This window comes from Pseudonaja textilis, chromosome 3 (assembly GCF_049901715.1).
Source record: "Pseudonaja textilis isolate UNSWEBS1 chromosome 3, rPseTex1.2, whole genome shotgun sequence".
NCBI classification, from domain to species: domain Eukaryota; kingdom Metazoa; phylum Chordata; class Lepidosauria; order Squamata; family Elapidae; genus Pseudonaja; species Pseudonaja textilis.
Genome location: NC_141992.1, coordinates 27,621,029 through 27,647,697, shown reverse-complemented (window position 1 = coordinate 27,647,697; position 26,669 = coordinate 27,621,029). Strand labels below are relative to the sequence as shown.

Genomic DNA, 26,669 nt, shown 5'->3' with positions numbered 1-26,669 from the left:
TTAAAAATAGTCACCACCCTGTGAGAATGCCAAATGCATGCAAGATTAGATGTTCCTAAGATTTGACCCATTTACTCTGTTGACTCCCCAGAGTGATAAAGACCAGTTTAATCTATAAAATTAGGAAAATTAGTAAACAGTGCTAAATAGTTGCTTTGATCGCATAGCCACATTTACTTGAAGAGCATGAAATGTACTACACAAAACACTTAACAATTTTGGAACTTTGTAAAAGGTTTGCTATATTTGTCTTGAATTATAGCATTGTATTTGAAAGATTTTCTATATTTATTAAAGTATAGCATTATATAAATATGATTAAAATGTGTCATTTCAGCTTTGTGTTTATGCGTGGGTTTAGCCATGGTTCATTTCAAGGTTGCTGAAATTTATCACATGGCCCATTTTGAAGAACAAGTGTGAAATGCACTTGGACATTTCTATCTTTGGTGCAGCAAATATTAATTGATAAGATTATGCTTTTGTTTATTTAGATTTATAACTAATTGTTCACTGGTGGAATATTGTAAAATAGTCCTGAAGACACAAAACTGTGACAGGAGAAATAGGCATAAGAAAGCTTTAAAATAATGGGTCAAAATTTTTAATTCATTGAGTGTCAAATCATTGCAGATGTTTTATTTCTTTCCTATAATGTCATCTCTTTAAAAAGCTAATGAATGCCATCAAATAATTCCTCTCTGGTGCCTTTTTATACAGAAACATGGAGCAGACAATGTCATTTCTTAAATTGAAGTTTCCTTTTTATAGTCTTCATTTGGATCCAAAAATATGTCTGGTGTTTCTGTTACATGATCTTTTTGGCACAAAGTACACCTCTTTAGTAGTGAAAGTGTTTTACAGCTGCCACCAAATAATGCATTTCTGATGATGAAGGGGAAATCGCCAAGAGTCTGGCAGTTTTCTGGTGAAAAGAAAGTTTTGGAGAACTTCCAGCTCTTTTGTGTTGGAGTCCTTGTTCTGGTGCAATTTTTAAGAACAGTAGCTTTTATTTTATTTTCTTCATCCTCGTAGAAGCAGAATAACTGCATTGCCAGTATTTATTAATGAAACTGGGCCTTGCTATATAAAGATTGGTTATAACTAACTACTACATAATGATCCAACAGAATTAGCTCAGTTTAACCAAATTTTACTTCATTATTTTTTCCTAGTTGTGCAAGATCAGCAAACAGTACATATTCACAAATCAAATGTGTTTATTATTTGCAATAGTCATGTTATTCTTTCTCCTAGATTGCAGAGCGGGTAGCTGAGGAGAGGGGTGCCTTACTAGGCCATGAAGTTGGATATTGCATTCGATTTGATGATTGTACTGACCCACAAGCTACAAGAATTAAGGTAATCTATTTGAGGTAATTAAAGTACTCTATCCTCAAAGTATTTATGAATATTTCCAGTCAGTCAAGATCAAGTGAAACAGTACATTCTGGGGATGAGAACACTGGGGAACAATGCTGGTTAGCTGCTTTGAATAGGTTCTAATGTTTTTCAGAGTCAAATCAGTTAGTCCTTGACTTAAGACCATTTATTTAACAATGATTCTAAGTTACAACTATGTCGGAAAAAGTGTCTTATAACCTTTACTTATGATCACTTCACCATCCCCACGGTTACATGATAGCAATTGAGACCCTTGATAACTGGCTTGAATTTAGGATGGTTGCAGAGCCCTGCAGTCATGTGAGTTTTCCCTGAATTTCTGATTAAAAAAAGTCCACTGTGGATGCTGAATTCACTTAATTGTATTATTTGCTTAATGACTATGTGATTCATTTAACAACCATGGTGATCTGCCATAAAAATGGTCATAAAATCAGGTCTGGTTCCAATTCTGGTTGTAAATTGAGTGCCTATGGGGCCACTTTCATACATACTTAAATGACTCCAGGGTGGTTCCAGTATTCCAAAGCACATTTAAATGATGGAAAGAAATGTCAGATTTGTTCATTTGAGATGGATGGCCATTCATTTAAATAAATAAGTGATTACATGCTGTAAATGCTACCTTTTTTAAATTCAGCAATCGTCCTTCTTTCCCACTGCAGCCAAGACAATATTTTGTTCCATTTAGCATTCTCAACTGTTGCTTTTTTTCTTTATGTTGTTTATCCTTCTCCAAACCTTCAGTTTCTTCCAAGCAGTCCTTGTCTTCTGCAGACATACTGCTACTTGATATAAAAGAGCTGTACTAATCTCTGAACCCATGGAAGTAGATGAAATTACTTATCAACTGCTGCAATTTGGGGCCATGAATCTTGTTTCAGAACAAACATAGATGGGTTTTTGTTTGTTTGTTACAGTTTCTGACAGATGGAATGCTGGTCAGGGAAATGATGGCCGACCCATTACTAACCAGATACAGGTAAACACACTAATTATTGTTAAGCTATTAATGGTAATATTTCATTTTGTCTGTGTTTATTTCTACCTCTCTTACTTTTTTATTTTCTTATTTTTGTTGAATGTATTATAAATATTTGGGGATTAATCTTGTATTCTGAGTTTTGTTTATTATTTCAATAAATCAGATACAATAATGATACTGGCTGACTGTCTGTCTACACATACTTACCTACCATCTATCTATCTATACACATAAACACAAACATAGACACAATTCGTAGGAGGTGTTAAAATACCATCATTACATAAGCAGATTGTTCTTTTCATTCCTGTTTTGTTTGTCTTTCTGAGCTTTGCTATAATACATACCACCTATTTATTCGTTTGTATTAAAAATTCTGTTATATAAGTAAACGTTAACTCCCAGGGTAAGCACTTCTATTTTTCTCTTCTTCTGAGTGCTCCAAATATGCTTTGAAGGGTCATATAATTAAGTCGCTCAGATGTGAAATAAGAATCCATTTGGTTAATTGACCAGATTTTGCCAGTGGAATAATACAAAGCTTTGTTCCTATGCCATCCGTCCAGTAAACTCACAAGATTCGTTTTTCTCACCATGTACATATATCCGGACTAGACTGTGTTGTTTCTCTGGATCATGTAATATATGTATGTAATAATTGTTTAAGTATGTATGTATTTATGTTTATGTAGCATATATTGGAGATGGTGACCTTTTGAGAGCTATATACAATGAAATTTCATTTTAATGTATGCCGATTAGTGTACACTTAAAATGACAATAAAGTTATTCAAAATCTAAGTCTAATAAAGCTAGATGTAGCCCAAGAAAATTTTTTCAGCCCATCTATAGTTATGCAATTTTTGTCTATATTTTCTACAAAGGACATGGTTTAGATAAAAAGTTATTCTTGACGTTCTATTAATTATTTTGAGTTGTATTTCTGAGAATTGATGTATAATTTATTATGCTTTGTTGTAATTCTGTTGAAGTTTTTAAAGCTTGGGAGTCACAAGTGTATAATTAATATTTCCATAATATATTAACTGTGGCTATTAAATCATGAATTATATTTGTTGGCTTGGTGCTACTAAGCATGTTTAATGTTGTGATGAACATTTCATGATTGGGATCTTTTTTAAAAATATATTTTGGCTTTTATTTAGTGTCATCATGTTGGATGAAGCTCATGAAAGAACTTTATATACAGATATTGCCATTGGCTTATTAAAAAAGGTTAGAATTCTGACTATTATTTTTCATACCTCCTTTTTCAACCATTGAGTTGGGAACAAAGCAAATACTTATTTTGTTGCTGTAGGCCTACAATCTTGCTTATATCTTAATTTCAATGATTTTAAGGCCCATATATTCAATCTACATCAAGAATGGGAATGTATGGCCCTGATAGAAGTTGCTGAACTACTGTTCACAGTATGGCTAATGGAGATTCTGTGGAATATAGTTCTGAATTTGGAAACAATATTGTTGTGATTTTGCAGCATCATGAATATGAGTGATATGGAGAAAATAGTATAGTGTATCCTGTTTCACTGTGCAATGTTGCTTAGTAATTTTTATACAAGATATATCAAGGGTGAGGGTTATTATAAAGATTGAATACTTCTAGGGTTAAATTAAGATACCTAACTGATCATTCAGAAGAGGAGAATCTATAGCAGGGGTGTCAAACTCAATTTCATTGAGGGCTGCATCAGGGTTGTGTTTGACCTCAGGGGGGTGGGGTGGGCGTGGCCAGCTCGACATCACTCATGTTGGGAGTGCCTATAGTGGCCCGAGGTCTCTGCCAGTGAAAATGGAGCTCTGTTTTCACTGGCAGAGGCACTACAGGCCAGTTCTTCGCTGTTTCCAAGTTTCCCTAACCCGAGGGTCAGATCTAAGCACCCCACAGGCCGGATCCGGCCCACTGGCCTTGAGTTTGACACTCCTGATCTATGGCATTAAAAACTAATGTCAAGTTTAGGTGAATGGATCATTGTATGAGAAAGTGAGAACAAAAGCTGATTTTGTAATTACTTTGCATTATGACATGTAATATTTACATGTAATTCTAAAATATACCAGTACTTCTTATCAAAGTTAATTTTAGATTTTTATGGTATTTGATCGTAACTGAACAGTCTTTAATATTTTTCCCTATAGGTTCAGAAAAAACGAGGAGATCTTCGCTTGATTGTATCATCTGCTACACTGGATGCTGAGGTAGGTGATGCTCTGGAAGAGTATGTTAGAAAGACAAGGATATATTTGGGTACAAAGGCATAGTCTTCTGGGAACTATTCTGTGAATGTAAATCCCACCAGAGTAAATGGTGGATTGTTTAAAAGCAGTGATTTTGTTCAGATGATTATTTTACAGGAGATTTGTAATAGATACTGTTTTAAGCCCTAGGAAGATAAATGGACCTTTTCATGCTCTTGAATAATATGTTCTGAATTGGGATGTTCACAGTTGATAAAGTCATATAAGAAGACACACTATCTTGATTTGGGGGCAATTCATTTATCTCGGGTGATTCCCATCCCAAATCACTGTCTGAATTCTTCGTCTCTGCCTCCCCACTTCCCTGCTTTCCTGGTAATAAAAAGAGGGTTGGAGATCTTCCTCCAGGCCTCCCAACTCTTTTTTCCATAGTTAGTATTAAAAAAAACAAACACCATAGCTCTGTAAATATGGTTGACAAAAAGTGCTTGCCTTAAGAAGATCCATTTCCCAGTGGTCCTTGTCTCAGAAATGTACTCATGCCAGTCCAGGTAATGAAAATAAGGGGTGTGTGTGAAGAACATCATACGAAGATTTGTATTTCTCAGTTAAAAAAAAAGTTTGGATGACTTTATTTTTCTCCTAGCTGAGTCCTGAAAGCCATGATTAACCTCAGAACTATTTAACTAACAATAGTTATCTTGTATAAAGCTTAAAGGTTTTGGTTATGTTATCTCTGCTTGCCTAAACTACATACAGACATTCCTTTTCAGAAGCCGTTAGAAAACCTACAAAATGGCATCTTAGTTTCCTTTAATATAGATTAGATTCTTTGTGTGTGAGTGAGTTATTGAATAAATGGCTCCTTGTATGTTCTTTCAGTTCTGTCTAGTTTTCCTACTCATTAAAAATTAAAAGGCTGCAATTTTTGTTTGCCAGTGATAATTGATGGAAAATAATTATCCATTAGTAATGTAAGTAGTAAATAAAATTCTGTTATTAATCACAGTAAATGTCTTCAGAACATTAATTATTGGACTAAGTAAATCTAGAAAAGAAATACAGGCCACACTGCTAATTTGAAAAATTTGAGTTGTATTTCATATGGTTAGTATTTTATATGCTTGTGTTTTATAATACATTATGTGTCCACATAGAATGTAGAAAGTAGCTTAACTGCATATTTAATGTGTGTCAAGTATGCAAATGAAATCTCATATATTTATATATACGTATAAATTTGCTTCCAGCTAATTATGATCGTTACTGTTAACTTTACATTTTTACGAGCAAATTGTTATTTTTAAATTTACCAAAAATGTTGGATCTATGTTCTTCTTTTTTAAAAAATGGATAATTTATTGGTCTTATTAAATCATGGTCAAAATTAAAAATGTTACTAAGATTACAAGATCATATATATTCATACATATCTTAGAGAGAAAGAGACAGACAGACATAGCTATATAGATAGATCAAATATGGTAGTTATATATATGCTTTAGTAACTATTTGATGTTATTTTGAAAATATGCTGCTAGAAGTAAGGATTTGGTTTGCAGAAAAAAATCTGTGTTTTTATTTTAAACTTAAATATTTCTCCTTGGATTCCCAGCATTTAATAAGTGTTGCTTCCTTTAGCTGGTGTTGTTGGTGATGATTTTACTGTCCTTACTTTAGAAATTTAGGGATTTCTTTAACCAAAATGAGAGCAGTGATCCAAGCAAAGATACCAGCATGATCCTCACTGTGGAAGGACGGACGTTTCCAGTGGATGTCTTCTACATTCAGAGGTCTGTTCCTGTTTAATGCTTAAGTGGTGGTTAGAAGAGAAGTCTGGTTGAGAAAGGAAGATTAAATGGATCTTTAGGTATTCTTGGGCTTTGTTACCAACACATTTAGGATATAAACCTAAATCCTGTTTTCCGATTGATTGTATCTCTCTCCTATTTTGTGAGCAGCAGGCGCAGACTTGAGTGGAGGAGGGCTTCAGGAACCTTCCCCCGTCCCCTTCTGCACCGGCCAGCTGGAGCAGACTTCAGACAAGTGCTACGGGGGCTCGGTGGAATCTTCATGCTTTTCCTCCCCTGGAATCTTAATTCTCCCCTTCCCCCTCCACAGAAGGGCTATGGGCAAGCTTGGCAGCAACTTCATGCCCTCCCTCCTCCTCCACAGAAGGAGATGGAAAGGTCCGGTGGCAGAAGTGGGCTTGTTCTTTTACCTATGCATCCAGATGCTTTTGCACTTGTGCTAAGCAAGAAATGTGGATGTTCATAGGTGGATAATCTTTTGCTTGTCCCTTTATGTTCTTGTAACATCGCTACTTTTACAATTGACTAAAGTGAGAAGTGTTCAATTTAATTGTGATAAAACATTCTGGAAGAGTAGCCATAATAGATAAAACATGTTCTGTAGCCTTTTTGAAGCAAATGTATTATTTCTGTATGAGCTGTTGGTCAGTGCTTATTTTATTAGTTTTGTACAGTGATATGCATATACGAATATACTATAATTTAGTCAGTTCTTTTTTACTTTGAATGCTATGTGGAATGACACATATTTGGCACTGGAATCTAGATTTTCCACCACATTCTACTTAAAATATTTTTAAATATTTCCTTGTGTGGGCCTGCCCATTCCAATTCTATGATAAAGAGATATGCTTGAGTAAGATACCTTGTGGTGTGATAACAATTTTAACTCCTGCTTCCTTGTTGAAAATTTAAAAGTTGCTTGTGGACAAATAGTTACTGAAGACAGTTGAACCAGATTTCGAATTTTGATATAATTCAGAAATGCTACATTTGAGTGTATATTGATTTTGCATTGTTTAAAGATTAGATTTTTAATAATATTCTGAAGGATACTTATTGTTTGTTGAACTAGTTTTCCACTAGTGTATATACGTTCCCAATGTATATACATTGAATTATAGAATGTTTAGAAGTATCAAATGTTTTATGAAAAAAACTGAAAAGAGTAGTTAGAGTTAATTTTTTGATCCTGTTAAAAGGATCGAATCTATTTGTATTTCCTTTGTTCCTGGTGATAAATAGAAATTGTATTACCCTTTATTGGGAAATTTATTATGTTTTTCCCCTTTCCCCTAACAGTCCTGTTCCAGATTATGTGAAGTCAACAGTGGAAACGGTCATGAAAATTCATAATTCAGAAGGTGATGGAGATATACTGGCATTTTTAACTGGACAGGTAGATGCAAAATAAATTTTGTCGTCTTGAAATTACTGGTTTGATGTAAGATAATATGTTGACTTTATTTCATGCAAGATTGCTGTTCACATCTAACTTAAAACATTGGTTATATTAGACTTTCAGAATCTAGTTTCTAAGAGGAGGCTACTGAATTATAGTATTGGACTCTATTGGCTTGAAATGTTTTAATCTGTGGTTGAGGTATACTGTATCAGGAGGCTATGAGACGAGGAAGTGTATGTGTGTGTATGCACATGAGGCATACACACTTGAGGCAGTGCAAATAACAACTGTAAATATTTAGGCATTTTCTTTTAATAGAATGTATTTGCCTATTTTTGAATAATAATAAACAAGAGTGAGTAATCTATGAATATTTCTTCCCTGCCTATGGTGCAGCAAATTAAGTTTCAGTTCTCCAGAACTTTTTTGTTTCCAGTAGGTATAAGATAATAAAGAGATGTGCATGATGCAGGAAACATGTTTTCTTCTGAACCTGGAACAAGCCAAAGCGTTTTCAGAGATTTTGCCAAATTGTTTTGAAATGGCCATTGGTCAGCAGAAGTAAACTTAGGAATTTTTAGCTGTTCTGGTTTAGATAAGTGTATCTCAACCTCAGCAACTTTTAAGAGGTATGCATTTCAAGTTCTAGAATTCCCCAGCCAGTTGAAGTCCAGGCTTCTTAAAGTTGATGAAATTGAGGGACACTGGTTTAGATGGAACAGATTGAGTTGAGCAAGGTTGATGGGTGTTGTTTGTTTGTTTTCCCTTCTCAGTATCATGCACTAGTCTGCCCTCTACAGTCTTTCTCTTTCCATGTACTCTCATTTGCCAATGCCCTTGGCATTTTCCCAAACTCTCCCGGAAGCATCTCGCCTGGAACAAAAGCAGCCCTATTTAAATCTGTGTGTGGAACAAAGCACAAGAAACATGTGTGCCAGTTCAATACCAGAAAGCAGCACAGAATGGTTTGTGCATGAACATTTTATGATTGTTTTCTACCTAGAATCACTTGTCCATGATGGGAGGATATGGAAATTGAATAAATAAAATAAAATAAATTTATACTTCTAATCTTTATTCATGGTGTTTATTGCTTTTTGAAACTTAGGCAAGTTCTTCACTTCTAGCTTTAATAGATCAAGGCAACAGCATATATAGAGGTCAGGATCTGAGGTGCAGAAGTATGTGGCTAATATTACCACATATTTTTCTATCTGAAAAATTTGTAGGATATGATACAGCGTGGATTGGGTCTGAAGAGAGCAATTGGAATGTGCTTGATAGCCAAAATATGTTTAATAATTAGAAGTATAGTTATGACTACTGTAGGCCTGCTTCACACATTAAGATACTGTAACAGTCAATTGGGTGAACTGTACTTCTAGCAGTTTCTATTATATGAGGAAATATATTCCTTTGCATTTATATATTCCTTTGCATTGTTATGACAACACATAATCCTCACATTCTTAGTTCAGAAGAAAATACTTTACTAAACTACTAGGTATGTAAACATTGCATGCCAGCTTATTTCAGAGTATTTGAAAAGGCCATTTCTGTTCTTGCAAAAGGGTAGCACTCTTCACAAACTTCTATTTGTGAAGTTGCTCATTCTTTTAATAGGTGGAATAAGACCTACCAGCTATTCTAACATGTTAGTGATATGCATATATTTGATCACTGAGAAACAGAATAGCAGTATTAAAATGTCCTGAAGTATATATGATGTATCAAATAAATCTGAGGATTTTTTTTTTGCAAAAGATCAGAAATCATAATTTGGAATGAAATGAAAAATAAGAAATAAGGCATATTCTTCCTCTGTGAACTATGTTTTTGAGAAATGAGAATAAAAAAGAAGACATAATACTCAAGTAATTGAAATATTTATCTTGACACTCCCCAGCCATCTACTGAAACATTTGTGGAAATCTATTATAAAGGTGGCAAACAGTCTGAAAAAGAAGGTGTACCTAATTTCAAAGGCCACAAATATATACTTTCCATTCAACTTATGGAATTTGCAGGGAAATTATATTTAAACTAAAAATGAAAAGAAAAACAATTTATACTTCCTTTTCTGTTTTCTGTTTTGTATGAAGTCCTCTAAAAGCAGCCAGATAATTGATGGTTATACAAGGCTGTAGTATGAAAGTTCCCATTCTGTAATCTGTATTGGGCTGTAAAGTATTGTGGCACATTGGAAGAAAATCACTTCGATGTTTGGTATCCTATTAGCACAATTAACTGGCTCTTTTAAGACTATGAAGAGGGAAAAAAAATTATGAGAAGCTAGAATAGATGTCTCCTTTTAAAAATAGTTCAGGCTCATGTTATGCTCTTGAAGGTACAGTAAATATAATTTAATTTGTCAATCACTCAACTACTTTTCTAGGAAGAAGTAGAAACAGTTGTTTCTATGTTGATAGAACAAGCTCGAATCATCGCTCGCACAGGCATGAAGAAACACCTGCGTGTCCTTCCTATGTATGCTGGATTGCCTGCTACTGAGCAAATGAAAGTTTTTGAAAGGGTGTCTCATAATGTGAGAAAGGTAAAGTATATATTTATTATTTTTAAATATAATTGCCAAGTCTCGTGTCTGAATTGAGGATGCAACTCCCAATATTTCCAGCATAAACATTCTAGGCAGAAATTATAGAACATTACAGTATTGGTACATTGCAGGGTGCCAAGCTGGGTAAGGTTGCTGTGTGTTTGTGTGTGAGTAGTACCCGTCTTCTCATACTTAATTTGTTAGGATAGGATATGCATAGAGATACTTTATATTACACTTGAAAATGTAGAGATTATTTTATTTTATATCATGTTCAAAAACATATCCTCTGCTGGGATATTCCAGACCATATTTTGGCTGTTAGAAATGCCGAATTTAAAGCAGACAGAGTTGACTCTAGTGGTATATTGTTAAGAATGGGACCCTTTCTTTTGCATCAGTCCTTTTTTCTTCTCCCCCCACTTAATTATGAATTTTCCTTTTCAATGTCAGATGAAAGAACAGTTGTTCTTAATATTTTTAAGAAGGAAAGCAGCAGTGTGTTAGGCTATTTATTCTGGAAATTTTATCTACTGACTGGGCTGCAATTTTGTTTTTAGAAATCTGTTCCTAATCTACGGTTTGTTTCACATGTACAAAATAATGCTTTACTGAAAAATTTGCAGTGTTTTAAAATGGCTATTGCTGTTACATAGTCATTAGTCAAGATTGAATACTAAGCATTTCTTACAGTTCTAGTTTTGTTTATATGTTTTGTGATGTTTTAAAGAAGCCCTTCAAGCAAGTCACAATTGTTATATTCTCAAGCTTACCTAGTTGTTTATGAAGTAGGGACTAATTTTTACCTTGGTCCTTTCAGGTGATAGTGGCTACTAACATTGCAGAAACCTCTATCACAATCAATGGCATTTCATTTGTCGTTGACTGTGGCTTTGTGAAGCTTCGTGCATATAATCCCAAAACAGCCATTGAATGTCTTGTGGTTGTTCCAATCTCAAAGGCCTCGGCTAATCAGAGAGCTGGTCGGGCTGGACGGAATCGCTCGGGAAAATGTTACAGACTTTACACAGGTAGAGAGTGCTTATTAGTGGAGTTTTAATTTATTGCCAATAGTTTCATAACTGGGTTCTGTAACTTAGCATTATAATAATAAATTCAACTTCAACTTTGTATTTTGTAATTTAAAAAACTTAATAAATTGTTCTTTATGCAAATGGTTAAAAATATTTCACAATACTGTAAGAAAATACATAAGAGGTAATTTTGTTGATAATCCACCTTCCCACCGCAAAATAGAATTTCATGGTTCATTTTTAATCTCTCTTCCCTATTATGTTCCTCAATACATTATGCAAGCAGATTGTCCTGTAATTTCCTTTTTCTGAAGGTCTTCATATCTTCATAATGCTGCACAAGAGTTTGTACTACAGAATGCTTCAGGGAAACATTTCTTTATAGCCAGATAAATCTTCCTTGAGAGCCAATTTGGTATAGTAGTTAAGGCATCAGGCAAGAAACTGGGAGAAACTAATTCTGCCTTAGGCACAAAATCAGTTGTGTGATCTTGGACCATTCAATCTCAGCCCTAGGATGGAGGCAGTGGCAAACCACTTCTTGCCAAGAAACTGTAGGGATTTCTCCAGACAGACACCAGAAATTAACATTGACTTGAAGACCAGCGCCTCCCCACACCTCCCAAATGTTCCTTCGTATATTCTTCTGGCTCTGTAAAATTATATTGCGGATGAAGATTTTACCTGCATTTAGTATGTGGAGATAGTGCACAAGTAGGGAAAAATATGTAGCTGCTTTAACAATTCAAAACAGCTGCTTTGAATGTGTTTCTGTGCATTCTAAAGCACCACTTTTAAAAGATTTGCACAGCCTTGTTTTCAGGTGGAACACTTAAATTTAATATGCATTATTAATTAAGTTGTGGAATCTTATAATGGGGGAAGGATTCATGTTTGAAACTTAACCACGGAGAACTTTGCTTTCTCCATAGAGGAAGACTTTGAGAAGTTGCCACAGTCCACCATTCCTGAAATGCAACGCAGTAACCTGGCACCAGTTATATTGCAGCTTAAGGCATTAGGAATTGACAATGTGCTTAGGTTTCCCTTCCTCTCAGTAAGTAAGAGAACCTTGTTTAATCTTTCGTATTTATTATATTATCATGAGAAAAAAGAACTCTTCAGATCTCCTATCCTTTTATAGTATCTTATTTCCCACCATTCTTCAGTATGGGAAGGGTTATGGTAAAACTTAACCATAGCACAATATGAAAATGAATGATGTGAAGTGATGGGGATGTTAGACTTGGGCCATAAAGACCCACAGTCAAACCCCTGTTTGATTGTGTAGCTCACTGAGGGCCTTTGGAGCAGCCACTTTGCAATGTTTTATTGTATGAATCAAAATAGGGAAGATCCCAAAAGCTGTTTCCCTTTTCATTTCATGCTTTTCATATATGCATGTATGTATGTATGTATATGTATATGTATATATATATATATGGCATTCAACTTTGTTTGGGTATTTTCCCACGTCATTGTAGTTGTGCTTTTAAAGTTGTAGCAATGTTTCGGCAGAATCTCATCTGCCATCATCAGGCTTCTGTATTGTGTTTGTCTGTGAGTCAGACTGTATTGTGTTCGTCTGTGAATCAAACAAAAGTCTGACTCACAGACGAACACAATACAGAAGCCTGATGATGGCAGATGAGATTCTGCCGAAACGTTGCTACAACTTTAAAAGCACAACTACAGTGATGTGGGAAAATACCCGAACAGATCCCCCCTGATACCTCCAGCTCAAACACACCCCAATCAGGCACCCAGATGAAACCTAGCTTCCTAATAAATGATAGCCGTCCATTTACTCAGAGCCAAGCCACACTAAAAGCCTCCAATACAGGGAACACAATGTTGCCAGCGAATCAAGATAAAAAAAAGCCACAAAACAGACAGAAAATATTAGAAACACCAACCAAGCAGAACACAGCAAACTCCAAGACCAATAAACACAGACCAAGACTCCCAGCCAATCAGGAGGAAGAAAAAAACATTCTGGCACAGCAGTAGGCTAGCTCCAAATTTAAAACAGAAATGGCTGGGAAAGTCTGACTCACAGACGAACACAATACAGAAGCCTGATGATGGCAGATGAGATTCTGCCGAAACGTTGGCTCCAAGATAGCTACGTCTAGTTCCTTTGTAGACCGGTATGTGTTTGGTGCAGTGCTCTACAAACAGAAATGGTTGGTTGCATTAAATAGGATTCAAAATTATGTGAAAATAAGTATACACATATTTTGAATTCTATGAAAAAATATTTCTTTACAGATTTTATAAATGTTTGCTTATCTGAATGCTATCAGAGCTTCAGCCTGGTTCTCTAGATATTAAAGAGGTTTGAGTGAACAAATGACATCAGTGATTGGTGATAGTCTCACTTGTTTCATAAAGTCATCCAGCGTAGATACCTTCCTGGATGCATGACTCCTGTTGGAAGCAATGGTGGCAGCCATGGTCAGGAGGGGCTTTGCATAAATTTATCTTATACACTAATGGGCCATTCCTGGACTGGGAAGCCTTGCTCATAATCATGCCTTAATCGCTTCCTGTTTGGATTGCTGCAATGCTCTCTACAGGAGACTGCCATTGAAGATCACCCAGAAACTGCAACTGATCCAGAATGTAGTGGCACACACAGTTTTGGGTACCCCACAGTTCACCCGACTTACAAAAATGCCATGTCAGCCGCACTGGCTCCCAATTGTTATCCATGTGCAATTCAAGGTTCTGAATCACTTTTAAAGCCCTACAGTAGGTTATATAAGTGACTAAATATTATTATTTAATAGGAAGTTGGAAGAAGGCCTTCACAGTGGCTGTCCTATGTCTTTAAAATAGCCACCCAGCACAGATCCAAGACATGGCTCTTCCCCCAAACAATGTCTCTTATAAGTTGCAAAGTGGACTCTTCTTTAATCTGTGCCAATCTTTTTGAAGCCAAGTAGATTACAATAGGAGGCTACCGATTCTTTCTTGAATTCATAGAAAGGTGGTTTTCTAAGTTGAAAATATCCTTCTGTAACAAACAGCAAATTACTTTTTCTCTAGCCTCCACCAGCTCAATCAATGGTGCAAGCTCTGGAGCTGTTGTATGCCTTAGGAGGTAAGATGGTGTATTTGTTTATTTTTTAACTCCAGAGGGGCTGAAAGATGTTCATGTTATTGCCTTTACACCTAGGTACTATTTATCAATTAGCCAAAATAGAACTGTCTTGCTTTTAATGTACCAGGGTTATAAGAACAAAAACATTTTTCCCTTTGAGGCAAAGCACTCTGAAGATTTGCTTGTTCTGTGTCAAATGCATGCCAAAATTTTTATAAGATCTATAAAAAAGGTTTTTTTTCCCCAGACCAAATGTTGAGAATGAATATTTATGTCTTTTAGTTAATGTAATCTGCATTGCGAATATCCTTTGCAAATGAGTGCTACCTATCATTTATAAGAGTAATACATTGTTGGTCAATTAATCTCATTTTTAGATATTTTAATTGTTAATCAATAGGGTCAGAGCACTAAAACAAAAGATGGCTAAAAACAGGACCCTTGCCTGGAATTGAATTGAAGTAAAATATGTCTTGGTGAAACAAGACATACAAAGTCAAAGGCAACATCAAAATTATAATAAAAATGCAATACATTTTATACAACTAGGCTGTTGTTAAGAAATGTTTTTAAGATTGCAGACTGTAAAAATAATTGGAGATACTGTATTTTTCTGAAAAAATGATATGTAGATTTCAACATTCATCATTGATTACATTTTTTGTTATATGAATGCTAGGCTGAAGATATAGCAACTTACATAATGCAAAGATCCCAGGAATATGATTTAGCTCTGGAAAACAATGCAGCCAATCATGTCTTTCTATATTCTTAATATTTTACATTTAAGGCATCCTTGTTAGGGATACACCCTAGCAAGATCTGCACAGGGCAGTCAGGCAGGCAGGCAAAATATGTGAGATATCGTGTTGTGTAGCTTACACTCAGTAAACCATACACAGTGCCAATTAAAGTAGTTTTATTCCAGCAAGAGTTAAAGCATAGTCAAAACAGTCCATATATCATACACTTAGTTCAGTCCGTCCAGGGATTATCCAGTTGCAAATTCCAATGTCAAAAATGAGAGGTCGGTACACTTACAAAATAACAGTCCGGTAATTTATCTCCTCGCAGTAGAGAGAGATATACAACAAACTCAGAAACTCCTCTCTTCCGTCTGCAACTCCAGTAATTGCCAGCAAAGCGTCAGGGAATCATCAGGCTTCTCGTCAGCGTCTCTTGCTCCCTCTTATGGTGGTTTTACACCACACCCAAAATACATGCTTTGCATTTAAAGTAACACACACTTTAAACTAACAATCATAGCTTATATATATATTATCTTACCCAAACTAGTTAGGTGACCAATGTTATACCTAACATCCTGAATTACCAGTATTTATATTTTGTATCATCGATTGTTTTTCTCTTGCAGGACTGGATAAATATTGTCGTCTCACTGAACCTCTGGGAATTAGAATAGCAGAGTTCCCTTTAAATCCTATGTTTGCAAAGATGCTCCTAGAATCAGGTGATACATTCTATTATAACTTGGAGTGTTAATTCCTCTTACTTTGTAATTAAAATGTTTAATGTGCATTTATCATTAAAGTAAATATTTTTCTGTATGTTAGATGTAGATGCATGATAGACTGGTTATGAAAGTGAGGTAGGAGTACGGGTTCATCTGGGTTATGAAAGTGAGGTATATGTACAGAGAAAGCAGTATAGGAGATATAATTCTGTGATAGCTGTTTTAATTGGAAAGGTGTAACAAAAGAAATACTGTTCCATGACAATGAATTTTCTTTTCCTTAAATCATTTTGCAGGAAATTTTGGATGCTCTCAAGAGATTCTGAGCATTGCATCCATGATGCAAATCCAAAATATCTTCACAGTTCCTCCAAACCAAAAAGTTCAAGCTGTAAGTGCTGCCTTATACCCACTGACCTAACTTTGAAACACTCCTGGGCTGCTTGCATTGACTTGTTTACTTGGGTACCTTGTTTTCATTTATATTTTGTGCCTCCTTATTTAATTAAAAACATTACATGTGACTTGTGTAATAATGATGTAGTTTTTGATACGGTTTTGCTTCCAAGTACTCAATACCTATTGAAATACCATTTGAAGTGTACTGCTGACAAGACTGTTGTTTTCATGGGTTAGTTGAAACTTTGTTCACATGCAGATTTACTCTACTTAGATGATACTTTTCTTGAAAATTAGCAGAAAATTATTCCTGCTTCTGTTGTTTGCTATATAAAAGATTTCTCCTTTTCAGATTAGAGAACATAGAAAATTTGCTGTTGAGGAGGGTGACCATCTCACGATGCTTAATGTCTATGAAGCTTTTATAAAAGTAAGCAGCTAAAATACAAAAGGACCTTTGGGTTTTTCTAGCCATGATTTCAAGTCAATATATGCCAAAATATCATCTGCAATAATTAACATTGGATGGGTTTTCCTAAAGCTAATAAAGTCAATTTTAGTTGTAATGAAGGCAAGAATTTCAGCAAAGTTAACTGAAAATCCAAAAGTATTGTGATTTTAGAAATTAACAGCCTGTGGTGTATTTTGTAGACATACTTCTTTAACAATTATCTCTCTTGCAGCAAGAGATAAAAGTACATGTAATATTTAAAATTAAAGCTGAGATTAGTAATCTTTATAATTACTTATGTTGTGTAACTTGGAGCATATTTACTTATCTTTCAAGCATGTGTGCATGTTAGTGTTAATGTCTTTATTGCAGAATTCTGCAATGTGTAATAGCTTTCTCAGTAGAAATTAAGACTTAGGATGCAAATAAATTAAACATTAAGTTTCAGTTGTGAGATTTAAAAAAAGGATACCAAGTGAGCTTAAAACCTTTTATTATTTGAACTGGCAAAATAGTAGAATGTATTTTGCAAATTGCACTGCTTTTATTTTGAAAGGATAAGGTTTTGAGATTAGTGTTGCCCTGTAATGTAGAGTGGGGAAGTTTGTGTATATTTTCATTCTCATGACATTTAGGAAACCAGAAAACTGCATATGAAGTGCTAATACTTTGTGATAGAAATTTTGTTGGTGTAATTCATCTTTTCCTTTTTATTTGTAGCACAACAAAAGTTCTCAGTGGTGTCAGGAACACTTTCTGAATTATAAAGGACTTGTTAGAGCCACAATTGTAAGGGAGCAGCTGAAAAAACTTCTTGTCAAATTCAAAGTGCCAAAAAAATCAAGTGAAGGTATGAACTGTCTTAATTTACCAAAGGGTTTCCTGTGTACTTTTCATGTTTAATTTGCAGAATGGAATTTTTCTGTTTTGTTTTAGTATGTAATAGTACTCGTTTCTTTATTTTTGGCATTGTGTCTTATAACACACTTATTTTTGTGTATTTTTGAGAAGAACTTTTTTCTATCACTAATATGCAATTATTGGCTATTATTTTTTTCATTTTAACCTGATGAACAGATCTAATATCTATTGAAAAAGATAACTTTGCCTCTCCATTTATGTTTTTGGGGGCAGCTCCAGTAAGCCCCATGCTTGGTTGCTATGATTTGAAGGTCAGAATATCTGGACGATACTAAGATACCTATCTCTGATACATGCTCATTGTAAAATGACAAATCCATTTCTTTCTTATAGGTGATCCGGATCCTGTTCTAAGATGTATTGTTTCTGGATTTTTTGCTAATGCAGCCAGATTTCATTCTACTGGGTGTTACAGGTAAATTTTATTTTTACCCAGCATCTGGTTGGCAGCAAGCAGTTAATATAAAATGCAGAGTGCAGTAATTAAAAAGTAACCAGTTACATAAAAAATATAAGCACAAAGTATTCATTCTAGCAAATTCTTCCAAAACCAATAGAAATACTACTATTTTCATTTAGCTAACATAGGCTAGCCATGATTGATCTGAAGAAGTTCGTTCAGGATTATACATGATACAATATCATAATACATATATGATACATAAAATTATTACTATTTGAGTTCATAAAATTCTTTTTGATAGCCGTCAGTTGGAACAATTGGTCTCTAGTATGCTTGCTCCCTTTGGGCAAGCTGGTCATCCTGATAATGAATTCACTTGAACTAAATCCAATTAGGTTGAGGAGAGATGTTTTTCTTGAAGAAAATCTGCTTCATTTGAAAAATGAACAGGAGATTTCAAAATATTCAATAGAAGGCTGGGATAGCTGAAATGTTGCTGATTTAGTAACATGCTGATCATGCCAGTATTTGAGGAAATTGATAGTGGCTTGTACTGTACATAAATATTGACATGTTGCTTTGGTAAATATTGTATTTCTAAAAAAATGTTATTTCAAGGACTATTCGTGATGATCATGAACTCTACATACATCCCACTTCAGTGCTATATGCAGAGAAACCTCCTCGTTGGTAAGCTAAGTTTTTTTAAATTTCTGTGGTTTTTGATATTGTAATTTTTGGAGAGCCAATCTTAGATTTGAAAGATTGTAATTTAGAAGGTAAATTAGTTTACAAGGTGCAAAATGGAATGATTTCATTTTGAGTGAATGCTATCCGATACTGCTCATTGATTTTTGACTACAGACTTCATAGTGACTGATTTTGGAATTGTTTGCATTGACTGCTAGAAGATGTTAAACAATTTGCCTTCATGGAAGACATACATTATATTTAATCATATTTGCTGATTATTTGGTGTGTCTATAATGATTCTTGATCTCTCAACAGTTTTTAGTATTTTTGACTTACAGAATTTGGCCTGATTTTGAGGGTTTGGAGTGGCAGTTACTGTTTTACAGTGGTTCTCCTTTCTCTATGGCTGATTCTAGTCAGTACTGATGGCTGGACAAAGATCACAGAGTCTCAGTTGTGGGGTCTTGCAGAATTCAAAGCTTTCTCCTCTTCTGCTTAACATTTACATGAAATCGTTGGCTGCGGTTGGGGTCAGATATTACCAGTATGCCAATTATGCCCAGTTATTTATCTTGATCCAGGACCAACTTGATGATGCCATCAAAGTCCTAGCTTTATGTCTGAAGGTCTGGATGGAGAGAAACAATTTGGATCAATCCTAACAAGCATAAATGAGTGTTGCTAATTCCCATGCAAGTTCATAATTAGATCATATAGTTCTTTGGAGAGATTTCTGTGTGAAATGTATTTTCTTTGAACTCTTTCTAAGTATGCTGAAGTGTACAGCTGACTTCCAAAACAGTTCAAATACTCTAAATCCCTTCAGTCTCAAGCGGGATTGTGCATATTAATTTACAGCATATAGATGTTCATATTGAGGCTTATGGTCTACCTGATGCAATTTCTTCTTGAAATAGGAAAGCATTTATACTGTATGTTTTCTTAATAGATGCTGTTTATAATGAGCCATGTATGGTATGGGCTCATGAGATGGAAGCCAATGGTCCCCAGGCTAGATATGATATAAAGATAAACATATCTTTTAGACTTAGCAGATTATCAAAAATCAGAACTCTCACAGAATTTTCTTTAACCAGATTTATTGAAAGGGGGAAAAAGGATAAGGTTACTGAAGAATTTGCTAGGATGGACTTTTCTTGATCCTCTTTCTAGCTTTCCTTTGATTCATGAAAGAAGTTGGCTAATATAGGTTGTCCTCAACTTACAACAACTCGTTTAGTGACTGTTCGAAGTTACAAGAGCACTGAAAAAAGGGGCTTAGGACCATTTTTCACACTTAGGACCTTTGCACTATCCCCAGGTTCATATGATTTACATTCAGATGCTTGGCAAGTGGCTCATATTAATGAGCATTGCAATATCCCTGGGCTCAGTTGTGGTCGTAAGTTGAGGACTGCCTGTATTTTGTCTGAGCAAGGAAGAGTGTGTTTATGCTGTGTGTTTATAATATTTCCAAACTTGCTATTCTCTGGGGTAACTCAACCACCAGACTTCGAGGCATGAATGAATGGGAGAAAAAAAGCCTTGAATTTAAACCTTTGAATATGTATAAAAGTCCATAAAACCTTTGCATTGAAATGATAATTCACCTGTTTGTTGTTCATGTGGCTTTATGCTTGTCTGCAGTTAAGCTTCTAATCTGACCAAAGTATGGCTGTGAATACTAAGGGTAAAACTAAGGGTAAAACTAAGGGTTAACCTAATCCTGCATAGCTTTTTCTCTGATAATATCACACTACTAACTAGAGCATACAAAACATTTGCTAGACCAATACTCGAATACAGCTCATCAATCTGGAACCCACATTACGTATCTGATATTAACACAGTGGAGAAAGTCCAGAAATATTTCACAAGAAGAGTTCTCTACTCCTCTACTCGTTGCAGAATATCTTATGCCACCAGACTCGAAATTCTAGACCTAGAAAATCTAGAACTACGCCGCCTTCGGTCCGATCTAAGTATAGTATATAAAATCATACATTGCAGTGTCCTACCTGTCAATGACTACTTCAGCTTCAACCATAACAATACAAGAGCAAACAATAGATACAAACTCAAGGTAAACTGCACCAAACTTGATTGCAGGAAATACAACTTCAGCAACAGAGTGGTCAACGTCTGGAATACTCTACCTGACTCTGTGGTTTCTTCCCCAAACCCCCAAAACTTTAACCTTAGACTGTCTACCATTGACCTCACCCCATTCCTAAGAGGTCTGTAGGGGGTGTGCATAAGCGCAGCAATGTGTCTATCATTCCCGTCCTATTGTTTCTTTTTATTTTTCTTATATGTATCCATTTCATGTATTCATAACTATGTTTATACTTATAACTATTATCTTGTAAGCAGTTGACAGTTCAAATAAATAAATAAATAAAATATTGGAAGATAACTAACTTACTACTTAGCTCAGATGTCAAGTCTCATGCACGATATGGTTTATTTTTATTTTATCTTTTATCTTTAGGGTAGTATACAATGAAGTTATACAGACTTCGAAATACTACATGCGAGATGTTACAGCTATTAAATCTGCTTGGTTATTGGAACTGGCCCCTCATTTCTATCAGCAAGGAACGGTACGGGCTCGGCATGGACTCCAAACGGTACCACTGCTGTATTGGCAGCTCTTATTTTCTTGTGTTTTGTATTTCACAATACAAAATTATAATATACTTCAAGGTTTAAATTGGTTGCTAAATGAGATAAGTGTTAAATAAGGAGTGGCTGGGTTTCTAAAAAGTCAACACAAAATGAAAACCCACATTATTCTTGAAATCCCATTAATTACAATTAAGTCTTATTTCAGGAAGCAGTAGGAACTAGCAAATCGTTGAGAGAGAGAGGGACCGTTGTTAACAAAATGGTGTTCTATGAATAGGTTGATCACTTAGATTTTTAAATGTAAAGGAGAGATTCTGTCAGCTTAGTCTCAATGAGCGAGACATATATTTTCTTTAGGAGATAAGTAGAAAGAAGGAAAAAGAAAACAATTGCAGTTAGTCCAGTGAATTATTCTTCACCACCATCTGTCACATCAAGAGAGCAATGAGTATGTTATGCAACTTTGCTTGGAATGATTATATTACTCCATCTGATTAACAGTGGAATACTTCATTATGATATAAATTCTATTGATGAAAGAATTACCAAAGCCTGCAACTTTGCAAGATGTGTTTTCCTCATTTTATTTAGTTTGTATTACTAGGCACTCATGACCATTCAAAGTTACAATGGCACTGAAAAAGTGACTTATGACCGTTTTTCAGACTTACGATCGTTGCAACATGTCCATAGCCAAAATTCAGACACTTGGCAGCTCACCCATATTTATGACAGCTGCAGTGTCCCAGAGTCATGTGGTCACCGTTTGTGACTTTCTGACAAGCAAAGTCAATGAGGAAGTCAGATGCACTTAGCAATCATGTTACTAATTTAACAGTTGCAGTGATTCATTTAACAAGTGTGGCAAAAAGTTCATAAAATGGGAAAAAGGTTACTTAACAACCGTCTTGCTTAGCAACAGAAATTTTGGGCTCAATTGTGGGTCATAAGTCAAGTTCTACCTGTGTTTCTATATTGGCAAATGGTTTTATTTTTTAATGCTTTTGGCTGGATGGCAAAATGGACTTTCAGAAGAGCAGTAGAAGCAACATTCAAGCTGTTAGTTTTGATTAACTCTTTGAAGAAGAATTGGTTCATTAGAGCATTTATGAGAGTATAAATTTTAAAAAATACTGTCTTTTTTTTCCATTACAGCATCTTTCCCTGAAAGCCAAAAGAGCTAAAGTAGATGACCACTGACTCACTCTGGCTGTTGAAGTTCACCATGTGTGATGCTGAAATTGTCACCAATTTTGAAAATGTACAACTGTCTTCCAACAATTAGTTGATTAGCAACCTGACCTCATATCAACTATTTATGTTGAAATACCTGCTTGCCAGGATTCTGTAGGGATGTATGCATGACCAATACATTGTAACACTTAAATAGAGCTTGTATTGTGGACATCTTATCCAGCAGTCTAGTTGTGATGACCACTTCTGTTCATCAGGGCATTATGCTCATTTTAAATAAAGTTGAAAAATTATCAGTGCAAAAAAAAAGAGGATACAATTTCAAGGAAATTTGCAGTACATGGATAACTACATTATACCCTTGAAGCAGAAAGGAGAGGAGGCAGATACAGTGCCCTCAGAGAGATGCTCAGGATCCTTCAGACCACTGTGAGAAACTTGATCATCCTGGAACTACCTGCTACTTGTAGGCAGATTTGGGAACACAAGCAAAGCCTTTTGACGTACCTTAATGGGTAGAAATGAAAACCTTGAAACTGTGATTGTGCCCAACTGCTGTGATTTTTTTCCCCTGCCTTTTTTTTCTGTAAAGCAATAGATTTCTAATCTTTTACCAGTTTATACATTTCTTCTTTCTTGCATTTTCTCTCTTATAATGGTCATGATTTTCAAATTAGCTTATTTTACAATCGTAATGTCAAGACTTTGCTAAATTAAGCTCCTTGAGAAAGGACTTTAGTGCAGGCATCTTGTTTGTTGTTTCCTTTCATTTCAAAATTAAGAAATAAGGAACTCGGAGCCAGTACCTGCACATTCTCAAATTTTTAATGTTATTAGTTAACAGAGATCTGTGGTTCTTGGCATGTGGTTATATCCAATGCCAAACTGCTAAAATTCAGATTGTGGTGATTATAGCAATGAGGATAAAGAATCCAACTTTAAGATAGAGCCAGAGGACCACATCCAGAAATATTCTCTTTTTCCCTAATGAGGCTCAGTTGAATATAAGGATTCCTTGGAATGGGATACAGGGTGCTATAAAATTGCTAGTACTCTACCTACATCATTTTCTGCTGCACGCTCCTTGTACAGTAAATAAGTTTTGGTGAAATGACTAGCTTCGGAAAAGGAAAGATATTAGTGAAACAGCAAATTAGAATAAATCCCTTGATACTAAATTCCCTCAATGAAATAGAGTATGGGCCCCATTTTACAATTAACTTGAAATCCATTTGACAATATTGTTTATAGTGAAATATAATAAATGATACAATTTACTTCCATGAATCTTAAAAAAAAAACTTTTGACACACATTTTAAAAAATAAAACATTCTGAATGTTGCAGTCGTGCTAGATTGTTTTCCTCAGAGAGGAAGGATGGTTTGTATAGAGTATACTGCATAAGGTGTGCATTGACTGTTTTACTTTTGTAACTTCCTTCTTTGCCTTGGCATGTTGATATTTATTTTGAAATATTTATTTTAGATATATGTATTTTGGAAATATGAATTTGTCTTTCTTTCTAGAACATAAGTTGATTGTATGACTTGCTGTCTTCTTTTTTATTCTTCTTTTAAAATACATGTAAATTGTGACATTTTTACACAGAATACGGATGTGCATCCTGAGTCACTTTTTCAAACTCCTCTTTCCATTCTGCTTTTCACAAATCTGCAGAGAAGCTTGATCCATCAATGTATGAGCCATACAATGTCTTTGTGCTGTATGTGCAACTTAACAAAATGTAATTCCAATCTATAGTTTCTCTCCCTCTCCACTGTTTGTGAGTTCCATAGGCTTATCTTTTATTTTTTGTGTACTATGTAATGTCCAGAATAGTGCTGTTGCTCCAAATGAGACTCTAAAAAGCTCTTCCTTTAAAGAGTTTGCAAAGTCCGGGATACATAAAGTGTGTAAATTTCCATGTTGCTTTGTCTTCTTGCAACAGTTTAGAAAAACAAAATAAAGCTATCTTCCATAACTCTGGAAATGTTGTGTCTATTTATGGAAGGTAATGAAGTGTCATTTTGTATTTTCTATGTATGTGGGTTTCTTGATAACAATGCAGGAGTGGCTTATCATTGTCTTCCCCCATGCAGAATAAATGCAGAATAACCTTTGCTATTGTCACTAAAGTAAATGTGTGTCTCCATCATTTTCCTATATCACTGCTGCTCCATACAAGTATCTCCATGCTTTAGCTAGGCATCTGGGATAACCTTTAGATCTTGAGTGATCCTACTTTGCACACATACTGAATATTTCTTGTTTATCCATCCCAGAAATTCCCTGCCATAATGAGGCAGCTTAGCAAGACTTTTGGGGAGGGAAATTCGGTGGACTAAGTATCAGAAGACCTGAAAGATGAGATGAGACTCAGATCATCATAGAGAAAATCTATGTCAGAGGTCTTCAAATTTGACAGCTTTGAGACTTGTGGATTTCAACTCCCAGAATTCTTCTTTCATGTTAGCTCAGTAATTCTGTGAGTTGGAAGTTCACAAGTCTTAAACTTGCCAAGTTTGAAGACCCTTGGTCTATGTGGTCACTAAGAATTGATAATGACTTGATGATACATAGTCATTTATAAGTATTAAATCTATATTCTGATGTTAGTTTATGGAGAGCTAAATATAAAATAATGAATTTGATGTTGGTTACCATGATATCAGATGAATGTTGATGTAGACTTGCATAGTCTGCTCCTTAAACCCAATTCTCTATCAAGAAAAATGAGATTCTTTACCATGTTTGTGTGTGTATTTGTGGTCTAGAGAATTGGCATTGCTTTAAGGAGTTGCAGAAAAACTCAACATTTCTATTCCCACCCTCCAGTGCTGCATGAAGGGCTGCACAGACACGCACAGCCTCTTTGCCTATTTTTTCTGTTGTACAGTGTTTGTTACACACACACACACACACACGCACACACACACTGACGATTCCACACATTCGCCTTTTATTATGTTTCTAATAAAAATGAAACAAAACCATTTTTCTTAGGGGAAAATGACCAACCAAGTGACACAATAGGAAGTGTGCAGGGCAAGGCTTCTGGAATTCTTTCCAACCTATTTACCAGCAATGATCATGGGAGGCATCTTATTTTTCCTGCACAACTAGGTAACATACATTTCCTGACTGCAAATGTATTTCTGCTTCTACTTTCGGTTTATATTGCTTTGCATTGGGTGTGCGTGTATCTGTCTCTGCAGGTGTGTACTAGAAAGCACAGGGCTGGTTGCAGATGCTGCACTTAAGTCACATTATGAGAATGGAGCAGCTGGAAGCATTTTGAGCTGCTTATTCAAATTGCCACTCCCATAGAGGTGCACTTGAGAAATTCTTCCTGGTGTGTTATTCTCCGCAGCCCTTAGCCTGATCCAGGCCATTATTTTTACTTCAGTCCTTCTGGTTTTCAAATCTCAAGTCTTTCTTTTGCTACACAAAAATTGGTCCCATTCCATTTTGTTTTTGAGAAAGTTATCTTGCTGATAGAGAGTTTCCTCAGTGTACTTCACATAATTTCTTTTTTTTTACCTTCTGTTGCTTTGGAAAGAATAAAAAGTGCAATTTGGTAGCCGACTAGAGAAGCAGGTAAAGGGCATGATAAAATCTGTAATTTACTAGGTTTAAATTTGATTTAGATAAGAGGGTATTCTAAATTATGTCCATCAAAACAAGTGAATTATTTTGCATATTTTGCACAATTCCAGTGATATCAAAACAGCATCAGCAGTGGGATTAATTATTATTTTTCTTTTTAAAAGAATTATAATCTTTAGAAACGTTGAGTACTGTGATCTGTTGTCAAGAGACCACAATCTCACCTAAATATATTTTGCTTGTCAGGGCAAGGTTCTGGGAATCATGTCTAAAAATAATAATCTTAAATATTCTGAAGTGCTACTTTTTCACATCAACAGATCTGGTGGGGTGGTGGAGTGAGGGCTAGTTAATTCTTCTGAAGCAGATTTAAC

At 35.2% G+C, this 26,669-nt stretch overlaps 1 protein-coding gene across 6 annotated transcripts in view; it reads left to right on the top strand.

Annotated features, from left to right (window-relative positions):
- The window catches only part of DHX35 (DEAH-box helicase 35), a 34,335-nt gene extending 9,665 nt beyond the window's left edge, over window positions 1–24,670 (top strand). Inside the window, exons 5-23 of one of the 6 annotated variants that reach the window (XM_026697591.2) lie at window positions 1,258–1,362; window positions 2,325–2,386; window positions 3,556–3,625; window positions 4,553–4,612; window positions 6,293–6,405; window positions 6,574–6,801; window positions 7,726–7,822; window positions 10,224–10,382; window positions 11,206–11,416; window positions 12,352–12,476; window positions 14,471–14,525; window positions 15,901–15,996; window positions 16,296–16,390; window positions 16,751–16,828; window positions 17,570–17,699; window positions 18,104–18,185; window positions 18,792–18,863; window positions 21,358–21,496; window positions 22,650–24,670. In XM_026697591.2, coding sequence (XP_026553376.2) covers window positions 1,258–1,362; window positions 2,325–2,386; window positions 3,556–3,625; window positions 4,553–4,612; window positions 6,293–6,405; window positions 6,574–6,801; window positions 7,726–7,822; window positions 10,224–10,382; window positions 11,206–11,416; window positions 12,352–12,476; window positions 14,471–14,525; window positions 15,901–15,996; window positions 16,296–16,390; window positions 16,751–16,828; window positions 17,570–17,699; window positions 18,104–18,185; window positions 18,792–18,863; window positions 21,358–21,496; window positions 22,650–22,694 — 2,022 coding nt within the window. In that variant the 3' untranslated portion in view covers window positions 22,695–24,670. The remainder of the gene's footprint in view (window positions 1–1,257; window positions 1,363–2,324; window positions 2,387–3,555; window positions 3,626–4,552; window positions 4,613–6,292; window positions 6,406–6,573; window positions 6,802–7,725; window positions 7,823–10,223; window positions 10,383–11,205; window positions 11,417–12,351; window positions 12,477–14,470; window positions 14,526–15,900; window positions 15,997–16,295; window positions 16,391–16,750; window positions 16,829–17,569; window positions 17,700–18,103; window positions 18,186–18,791; window positions 18,864–21,357; window positions 21,497–22,649) is intronic. The other 5 variants (XM_087929081.1, XM_026697592.2, XM_087929082.1 and 2 more) reach the window with 5 other exon arrangements.
- Window positions 24,671–26,669: the final 1,999 nt, after the last annotated feature.